Source organism: Medicago truncatula, chromosome 3 (assembly GCF_003473485.1).
Source record: "Medicago truncatula cultivar Jemalong A17 chromosome 3, MtrunA17r5.0-ANR, whole genome shotgun sequence".
Lineage (NCBI taxonomy): Eukaryota > Viridiplantae > Streptophyta > Magnoliopsida > Fabales > Fabaceae > Medicago > Medicago truncatula.
In genome coordinates, this window is record NC_053044.1 from 23009291 (window position 1) to 23020140 (window position 10850).

A 10850-nucleotide genomic window follows, 5' to 3' on the forward strand; every position below is an offset into this window, starting at 1 on the left:
ATTAAAGGATCAAACGTAGCTTCTGGTGAAGATATTGCTTCTGATGAAAACTTTTGCTTCTGATGACCTTATGCTTCTGATGACATCATCACTTCAGAAGCACTTCAGCTTCAGGAGCAGTTTTCTTCAGATGCTCAGAATTTCTTTTTCTTTCCATTGTTCTTCCAAGACCTATTGAAATAACTTGAGTAGCCTTTTGGTCCTGTACACTTGAACAATTATTAGTAATAACCAATTGACAATTTTTAATACCTTGTTATCATCAAAACTTAATAAGGTTCATTGTGAAACACATTTTGTTCCAACAGTTGGAGGGCTGTGGACCGTCATAAAATTCCTAAAGGGTTTAAAAGCCCTCCAGAAGGACCAAATCCACCTTATTCATCACTTCGCCTTGTTCCAAGCCTCGTGCTTGGGGGGCTGTGGACCGTCATAATATTCCTAAGGGCTTAAAAGCCCTCCAGAAGGGTTTAGGCGCCCTATAGAAGGGACCCTGGAGGTCTAGGCGGGTCCTCCTCAAGACGCCGCCCACCTCGGTTTCTAGAAATCTCTAGAAGTCGCCCTAAACCGCCTAAATAAAGCTAAAAAGACTAAAAACCCTGCTTTCTTAGAGCTTAAGTGACGCAGGAAAAAGCCCATCAACAGGCTATAAATAACCCTCCTGAGGTTATTCTAAAAGGATCCATTATTCAGTCTAAAAAACCCTAAATTAGAACCCTAATATGCGATTCTTAACCCTAGAATCTTTACCGTACTTTTTCTGCAAGTACAATTTCTAAATCAAATAACTTATGTATTTTCTAAATCAAATCACATATATATTATATTAATAAATATATAACATATATCATAACAAAATATCACTCATCAAAATAAATCATATAAACCACACAAATCATATAAGTATATTCTAAACTCATTTAAAATAATCAAATAATTAGAGGGGGCGTTACATGGAGGGCTGCAGAGCCGTTGTAATGGCACACCTGACTCTGACGGTTACGAAATCGTGGGAAGTGTAACCGTCAGAGAGTTTATTGTGGGAACGTGCAGAGAGACGTTGTGGTTCGTTTGAACCAGTCTCTTTCGCTCTGTGCACCCCCCTTGTCTGGAAGGGGCGTGTCGCAAGTAACTTTACCAAACACGGTGTTTGGGTTTTGGATGGTATTGGGCCTAAGTAAATGGGCCAATGATCCTTTTGGCCAGTCCATAACACTTAGCTTTCATTATTCCAGCCATGTTTCCAAGATGTTTGTCGGGACTCTCTATCCATTTCTTGAAGGTAATCAATATTAAAACATGCTCATTGAAATACTGACAAGAAGTTACTTCCTCCGGTCACATTTATAAGCAAAAAGTAGTTTTTTAGGTACATTGAATAATTAATGTACCTTACCTATAAATGTGATTGCATACATCAAGTATTCAATGTATCTAAAAAAGTGTTTTTTACTTATAAATGTGACCGGAGGGAGTACAACATTCGAACCATAAATCTATTTAGTGATATCATAAAATATTTTCAGGAATTTAACAAAGGATTTTGCATTCTCCCAATCCTCAATTTTTGGAACCCCACATTCCATATATAAAAATTAAAGTGAAAATTTTATCATAAAATTTGTGCAATCAACACATTGAATTATTAAAAAGCAACCTTTTATACATAAAAGTTAATAATTGTTGTCATTTTTGAATCTTTAACAAGTGCCTTTATTAGCAAGACCCTAAACAGATGTGTGTTTGGAAAGTTGGGTTTCCACGTTGAGGTATTTTTTTTTTGGCTTTGTCTCAATCTCCCATAATAATTCATTATCTCTCACCAAAAAAATTATTTCAATCATTCTTTTATCCGTTAAATACAATAAATTACCAATGTTACCATAATGTCACCAATGTATTTTCCTCATATAGAAGTGGGTCTAGTAGATAAAAGTTTGCACATTATCTCGAGTAAAAATTTAATTTTTAGCTTGAATTTGTGAGATGACGACATTGTAGATATTAAGTGTATCAAAATTATAAATAAAAATCTGAAAGCATTTTTTAATAATTGTGAGATGATGCAATTGTAGATATTAAGTGTATCAAAATTACAAATAAAATTGATACTAATAAATAGGAGGTCAGGTACCCACCCACATAGCACAAACCTTGACTGATATTAGTGACTGATATTATTGGTAATAGCCCGTGTGCAAGAAATGTTTGGCAGCATTCTTTATTATGGAGCAAAGAGTATTTAGTCATGCGGAATAACAATACAGTGGCTGATATCATTTTTGCCCTGCTGCGAGAATTGACACAAGATCAGTCACAGATGGTTGCGACGCTGTTGTGGAGCATTTGGAAAAGTCGTAACCTGCGAGTTTGGCAAAACACGACAGATACTACTCAGGCAATTGTTGAGCGAGCAAGATTTCTGTTGTATAATTGGCAGTTAGCAAATAAGGAGAAACAACAGGGTGCTGCGGTTGGAGCTTCGGTTGCACAACCTATATCTGTCCAAACAGCAGGTACAACAAGGAATGCGGTGCTGCCAGTTCAGAACAGATGGCAGAAACCGTTACAAGGTAGGCTGAAATGCAATGTGGATGCTGACTTCTTCGAAACGCTAAACTGTGTTGGTTTTGGTCTATGTATTCGGGATGAATTCGGAGAGTTCATAAAGGCAAAAACATTATGGTCAAATCCTATTTGTTCTTCAGATATTGGTGAAGCCTTGGGACTTTCTCATGCTATACAATGGGTGCAGGAACTACAACTTCCTAATGTTGATTTCGAGTTGGATGCCAAGAAAGTTGTGGATTATTTTAATAGAGGAAGAAATGACATTTCCGAGTTTGGAGCAATTGTTGATGAATGTAAGAGAAGATGTAGTGTGTGTATTTTGAAAACTCTAAGGTGGAGTTTAATCGGAGACAAGCAAATGTGGTTGCTCATACACTTGCTAGAGAGGCCACTTTATTAGCTAGTCCCCATCTCTTTGATGATGTACCTCTTTGTATTTCGACTTTGATATCTAATGAAAAGCTATAAGCTATTTCCTTTAAAAATAATAATAATATATAAACAAAGAATATATCTAACAAAGGAACTAGATTTCTACAACGTAACGAATCAATATTCATATACTAGTTGTTTGTTCTTTTTTATATATTTTGTACTAGTTTCGTTTTGTTAGTCCATTTTTCGAGCAAATAAAAGGGCGAGTCTTCTGCAACCCTTCACAAAAGGTGGATAAAATTTTCTCATTTTAATGCTAGAATAGAATCTGATAAAAAAAAATCTTAGTTATCGAAAAAAAAGCGTACTAGTGCATATATATATATATATATATATATATATATATATATACCTCAAATAAAATCATTACCTTCGGTGGAGGGAATATATGGAAAAGAAAAAAGAAAAGAAAAAAACAAGGTTATGTATAACAGTATAAGACAATGGATACATAATAAGATGCAAAATACACTGTTTTTCATTTATTTTAGAATCAATTATTATGTTTTGCACGATTACTGCTGCTACTTTAATGTGTTTCAGAAACATAAGATGTAAAAAGGAAAACAAAAACATAAGATGTAAAAAGGAAAAGTGAAGAAAAAGGAGGAAAAGAAAGAAATCATGTGTCACAAGCTCAACGACCTTTGGCAATTTTTCTGCTCAAGAATTAGACTATAAAAGTACATGAGACACTCAATTAAATTCCATGTTTACTTCAAGTTAATTCCTTTGCTTACTTTATTATTATTATTATATATTTCCAAATTCTAGTTCCATAGTTATACTATCCATCGCTACTGTTGCAGTTATTTGATTCCAATCAAATTGCTCTACGTAACTACTTCCAAACCCTTATTTCATATTGCTGTCGCGCCTCTTGCTGTAGCTATTTCACTTCGGTACTGTTGATGCATACGATATTGTTATTCTATTTAAAAGATTGGGTTTCTTTATTTTTTTTGAAAGAAAATATTAGTTTTTTAAAGAATGGTAAATTAATGCATATAATTATGATTATTATATTTTTAATTTTAAAAATATTTTAATAACATAGATTAAATTTGAAGAACTTATACAAACCCTCCAAAACCTCTCAAAACCCTCATTCAATATAAGTTTTTAGTTCCTCCAACTGAGGAGAGTTTCGTATTAAGAAGAAAAACAAACCCCCAAAATCCTATTTTCATCTATTTCTCACTTGTTATTCCTTTTTTCTCAAGCATTCTTTTCTCTTCCTTTCCAAACTTGAAAACAAAATCCAAAGTGAAATTTTACTTAGATATGAAATAAATGATACATGTCTAAACATCACATCGTATGTACACGAATTCCATTGTTGATTTTTTATTGTTTTTTAATATATAATTTCAATTTTCCCATAAAAAGTATATAATTAGAATTTTATTGAATTGAAATAGAAGTCCAATTCCAACAACACAGTGAAAGAACTGTAACAAAAAAAAAAAAAAACAGTGAAAGAACTTTACTACTCACGATTTTTTTATTGTTATTTTTTCTCTCTTTCAATCGCTTGAACAATTATAACTGGTGTATTTTTGTAGGGTGTGTTACATCACTAATTTTCTAATTGTGGTTTGCCATTTTTTTTATAGATTAAATCAACTAATACTTTGACCAATCCCTCAATAAAAATGTCAGGTACCCTCACTAATGAAAGACAAAAAAGTTGTGTCTAAGACCTACATCAACTATCTATATTATTAGGTTGAACATTCTTATTTAAGTTTGAACTCAGAATCCCACAATTATATATGAGTTTTAATGTGCTCGTTATTTTGTTTACGAACTAAAACTAAAGTAACCTTCCATACGTGCATATAAAGAGATTACAAGTATAGAAGTAAAATAATTAGAGTATAAAAGTGAAATAGTTAATGAATAGGATTAAAAGTATTATACTTTTAATTTTTTTTTGAAAGGACGATTGAAAGTATTGTATGTAATAAGTTGAGATATTTTTGCCATATAAAATAGGTTTAATTACTCTTTTGGTCCTTTAACTTAATTTTTGGTTTCGTTTTGGTTCCTTAACTATTAAAAGTTTCGTTTCGGTTCCATAACTTATTTTTTGGTTATCTTTTGGTCCCTTAACTATTAAAAGTTTCGTTTTGGTCCCTTAACTTATTTTTTGGTCTCGTTTTGGTCCCTTAACTTATTTTTTGGTTTCATTTTGGTCCCTGAACTCTAATACATTCATCCTAACATAAAGGACCAAAGTGGTTGACGGAGGAAGAGTTAAGGGACCAAAACGAAACCAAAAACTAAGTTAAGGGACCAAAACGAAATTTTTAATAGTTAAGGGACCAAAACGAAACCAAAAAGTAAGTTAAGAGACCAAAATGAAACTTTAATAGTAAAGGGACCAAAACGAAACCAAAAAATAAGTTAAGGGACCAAAAGAGTTATTAAGCCTATAAAATATTAGGAATTCAAAAAAAACAAATTAAATAAAATATTTAATGGATAGGTTGAAAAGTTTGTTGAGATATTCATGTCAAATCAAATATTTTTTTTCAAAAAATAGAAAAATAATAAAAATATTGAGAATAACCTTGGAAGTTAGTTAACACAAAAATAAAAGAAGTTAGTTTGAATAATGATGTAGGAGGATTTCTTTAGTAATTTTACGGTATTTTATTTTAGCTAAATCTTAGTAATTTTCTAGAACTTTCTATTATTATTTCGGCCCACAGGTTTGTTATTTCTTTTGCTATTTAAACAGAACATTATGCAGCCTAAGAGACAATTTTTTATTCAATAAAATTATTCCAGATTTTCTCTAAATTTTGGTGGATTTCGTAACCTTATTTGCATAGGTTTGTCACCCTATTTTTACTTGCAAACTTGTTCCTTTTCAATCTAGGTTTAGAGCTTGCTAAACCCTAACTTCAATGCTGCTTCAAATAAATCTCAAATTGGAACCAGCCCTTATCTCGTTCGTTTGATTTCCTCCTCGGTATGCAACCAGGGGCGGTTCCCTTCATGATGATGGGGTAGCCCTTGCTACCCCAAAATAAAAAATATTCTTGAATTGGTTGGTATATATTTATATTTAGCTACTCCAAATAATAAATATTGAGCTACCCCAAACAAGTTTGGTTGTCGAAAATTAACATAAATAAGAAAGTGAAAAAGTACCACATCATTGATAGATTTATTTGTATTGGTTTGTTAGTTTTAGTCGGAGAAAACTTCAACAACAATAGTGAGAAACAAATGAAATAGATAATAAGTTTTTACAAATAACCTATTGTTTACATTGAAAAGACATTAGTAATCTTTTATTAAACAATCAATTATGGATAAAATTGACTTCTTAAAACATGTTTTGTCCATAATTATTGTGATTTTTTTTTTTATGAGTCAATTAAGTTTCAGATTAAATTTATTTTTAGTATCTACAACACTCACAATTTTGAAGTTAAGTTCCTAATATTTTGTTTAATTTTAGTCCTTAATTTATTGTTAGAGATTAATGCAAGACTAAAAACACTTTTTTTTTTTGTAAAATTATAAAAAGATGAGACAAAAATTGAATAAATTTTTTTGTAAGGATTAAACCTACAAAATTATAATTTATGGACAAAAAATATATTTTATCCTTAAATTTCATATGCTGGTTTTAAAAATAATTTTTTGTTTATGGCCCCCGCGTAGAATTTTCTCTAGCTTCGCCGCTGTATGCAACGCATAATTTCTTGTTTATTTGTCTGTTTGTAGCAATCAGATTCAAAGGATTATTGCGTGGGAACTACTTAATCGGTATGTTAATTTTTGACTTGCTTGGATTTTTTATATTTCTCAATACTTTGGGGTCGGTTTTTCTGAACTATGTAAACATTCAGATTTATATTGATTGATTTGTAGTTGATGACTATGGAAAATGCAAATGCAAATGCAAATATTTCAGTTTGGTGGGACATTGAAACCTGTCAATTTCCAACCAATAATTTTGATGACATTTACTACATTGCTAAGAATATTCACTTAGCTCTCTCCAATGTCAACCTTCATGGCAGACTAACCATTTCTGCTTATGGAAACTCCGATCTCATCCCTAGTAAGGTTCGACGCGCACTTTATATCATGGGAACCTCCCTCCGTCTCCTCCCCACCAAAGGAGGTATTTACTTTTTTATTCATAATAATAATCACATTATTTTATTTTATGAACTTCTCCATAATCAATCATAACCGAGTTTTTATTTCAGGTGTCTACAATGGGATCATGCCGGATTTGTTAATATGGGCGTTACAGAATCCTCCCCCTGCCAATATTCTTTTGATTTCCAGTGATGATAGTTTCTCAAGTTTTCTTCATGAATTTTCTATGCAAGGGTTCAACATCATTCTTTCTGCACCTTCACCGGTTGATGCATCCCTCGCCGCAGCTGCCAATATATTTTGGCATTGGCCCACATACATTTCTTGGAAACTCCTTAACGCAATTCAGCAGGTAACCTTCAAAATCTAAACCCTATGTATGGTATGGAATTCATTTATCAACCCAAACACAACTCAAAAACTAGGTCTCAAATTTTTTGAATCCTCTTTTCAAGAAATTTCAAATTGAATGGAGTTGCAAAAATCATCACAACCATCCCTTCTCACCATTTTATAATTTGACTTGTAGATGACTATGGAAAATGCAAATACAAATATCTCAGTTTGGTGGGACGTTGGAAATTGCCAAATTCCAACAAACTTTGACAGTATTGACTGCATTGTTAATAATATTCGATTAGCTCTCTTAAAAGCCAACCTTCGTGGCAAACTATCCATTTCTGCTTATGGAAACACAAATCTCATCGCTAGTGGGCTTCAACATGCACTCTCCACCGCAGGCATCCCCCTATGTCACGTCCCCAGTGGAGGTATTTACTTATTCATTCATAATTAATCACATTTTATGAACTTCTCCATATTTATAATGGTGTTTTTATTTCAGATGTGTACAAAGTCATCATGTTTGATATGTTAAAGTGGGTTTTGAAAAATCATGCCCCTGCAAGTATTATGTTGCTTTCTAGTGATGTTAGGTTCTCAAAACTTCTTTATGATCTTTCTGTAAGAAGGTATAACATTCTTCTTTCTGCACCTTCAAAAGTTTGTGCATCACTCGCCTCCACTGCCAATGTCATTTGGCTCTGGTCAACACTCATTTCTGGTGGGAGTCCTCTAAAAACTGCTGAACAGGTAACCTTCAAGATCAAAACCCTATCAGCTAGTTTTAATTTTGCTTGTTCTAACCGTGGTCGCTTTCTGGTGTGCAGTTGTCTGCATCATTGCTAGACCAAGTCCAGGACGGGGAAAGCAACATCTAGTGATGCTTGATCAAAGAAAACATTGGTAAACTAAAGAGGTACCTTTTTCCAAGCTACTGCATGTAGGAAAACTGGAAATTGACATTAGGAATGTTCTTAGTTAAGTCTGTTGGGGAGTTAGTTGATTCGTTTTTTTTTTTTTTTTTTTCCTTCTCTTCTTTTTCTGTCAGAAGCATTTTTTAATTTTCAAATTTTCAACATGACATGTTGGTATGTTACAAGATCAATCTTTTAAGGGGGCAGAGCAAACCTCTAGTGTGCATAAATTAATATGTTTTTTCATCATAGAACAGCACAAGAAAGAATGATACGACCCGATTCGAGTAGGGATCACACTCCAGAAATTAGAGAGAATATAGAAAGGAAAACTCGATTATTCTTCATTGATTCTAATCATGAGTGGTACAATGCTTATATAAGCTGATGCATTCTCATAATGAGATAACTATAACAACTATAAAATAGCAAGGATAATTATATTAGAAAAAGTGAAAGCTCCATAACTGACCATGATTCGCGGGAATACGAGATCATGAATGAAAGTACCAAATGATACGACCCAATTCGAGTAGGGATCAGACTCCAGAAATTAGAGAGAATATAGAAAGGAAAACTCTATTATTCTTCATTGATTCTAATCATGAGTGGTACAAGGCTTATATAAGCTGATGCATACTCGTAATGAGATAACCAACAATCCCTAATTATAATCCATCATCGCTCCTTATTTTAAGTATCCTATCAGCTGCCTCTTTAGAAATTATTTTCCCTGTCCAATGACTAGTAATTATTATGACTTGTACAACACTAACAAATTCTTTGAAGAAAACTCCATTAATGGAAATATAGGTGAAGATGTGTTCTATTTTATGTAATTAGATTCACTGCAAAAGTCCTTTTTCTTTGATATATGGAAAAGGGTTAGGTTGATATTATTGCTAGTAGTTACATTGTAGCTAGTATTCATAGATTATGATTAAAACAAGTGTTAAATCTTTACAATCGTGAACATGCATCACATTGAGGTATTAGGATTTAGTACCTGGTACTACTCTGATCTTTCAATGGACTGGTGGTTGTCTAGTCATTCCTTATTATTTGTGAAACTTGGAACCTGTTTTGTTTCTTTATTATTATTTTGTCCATACAATGCTCTTGTTCTGGGTTTTATATGGACTCTTGATTATTTTTTTAGTAGAGAAGCAGAAGCTTTCTTTCTTTCTTTGTTTTTTTTTGAGATGGAAAAACAAGGATAGTTAAGCTGTAGAAACTCTAATTGATTTTGATTGCCTAAGCTGCATACATTGATTGGTCTAATTAGCCACATTTAACATTGTTTACAACCACAATAATTTACTTTTTTTGAATCCTCAGGAGGCGGAGTACTCTAGTGTAGATCTGGTTCGTTCTTTTATGGCAGCTCTACTCGGACGAATTATGGATTCGGTGTTGTAATGGTCGTTCATAAAGGACTGCATGAGGCATGACTTGTTTCTTATTTATGATAAATGTTACGAATCGTTGTGGTCACCAATATTTGACATGGTTTATAGTAGACTAGGAGTGCTTTGAGTAATTAAGAACGTCATTTATGTGTTTAATATTGATTTCTTTTACTGCAAATTTGATGGAAAGAAAAACAGCGTACTAGAGTCGACCTTTTAATTTAGTAAAAGTAAACAAGTTGCTCTTTTAACTGATTATATTTTGTAAAAAGTCGACCTTTTTTTTGCATCTAACTTTGTTAAAAAGTGTTATTCAACATTAAGGTGGAAGGTCCAAAAAATGCTTATGACATTGTTCTAGACTCTTTCCAAAAAGTGCTGAATTTAAACCAGAATCTTCCTCCATTGCTTCCCAACGCTAACAAACTCTTTTCGAGTCTTGTGATTCCGTTTCAACAACAAAACAAAAGACTCAAGCGAGTGGAGCAGAATCAAGGGAAGATTCCTAGAGAAATTGCTACACAACTCGAAGTTGCACAGGGTAACCAGCAAAACTCTACTTTGGTAGTGATAGCAGATGTCGTTTCTGTTTCAGTAAAATTACATCAAGGAGGAGGTAATCCTCCGGGTCACTCGGATGAAGGAAGTAGTAGCCGCTCACTGCCTCGATGTGGCCGTAGAGATTCTCTGCCACCACGTCGAAGTCGAAGAGATTCTCCACCTCACTGTTGTGGTCGTAGAAGAAGAGATGAATATTCTCCTGAATGTTGTCGCCCTCGCTACTGTTGAGGTCCGTCCATTCACAAGAAAGATCTTAGATTTTCCTATCCTGCGTGCCTTTGAAAAGCCGCAGAAGCTAGAGTTCTATGACGGAAAAATTGATCTTGTTGAACATGTGGAACACATTAACACCATCCTCAACTATCACATACTATATTAGTGGCAAAGTGTAAGCTCTTTGTCCTTTATTTAAGCGATGTGATGACTTGGTTCAAAGGCCTTGAGGACGACTGTAACACCCTAAACCTCGAATGCAATAAATCATTACTTC

At 33.3% G+C, this 10850-nt stretch overlaps 1 protein-coding gene across 1 annotated transcript; it reads left to right on the plus strand.

Annotated features, from left to right (window-relative positions):
- The first annotated feature begins 6906 nt into the window (after window positions 1–6906).
- Window positions 6907–10001, plus strand: LOC120579562 (uncharacterized). Its single transcript, XM_039831988.1, has 6 exons — window positions 6907–7153; window positions 7242–7486; window positions 7664–7904; window positions 7979–8226; window positions 8304–8392; window positions 9729–10001. Exons 1-5 carry the CDS (start codon window positions 6907–6909, stop codon window positions 8352–8354), a joined length of 1032 nt encoding a protein of 343 aa, XP_039687922.1. The 3' UTR covers window positions 8355–8392; window positions 9729–10001.
- Window positions 10002–10850: the final 849 nt, after the last annotated feature.

Excerpts from the sequence above, each read along its gene's own strand:
- LOC120579562 (XM_039831988.1), top strand. The coding sequence starts at position 6,907 with ATGGAAAATGCAAATGCAAATGCAAATATTTCAGTTTGGTGGGACATT. Across the intron at positions 7,905-7,978 it reads ATGTCACGTCCCCAGTGGAG|ATGTGTACAAAGTCATCATG; the intron begins GTATTTACTTAT and ends TTTTTATTTCAG. Across the intron at positions 8,227-8,303 it reads CTCTAAAAACTGCTGAACAG|TTGTCTGCATCATTGCTAGA; the intron begins GTAACCTTCAAG and ends TCTGGTGTGCAG.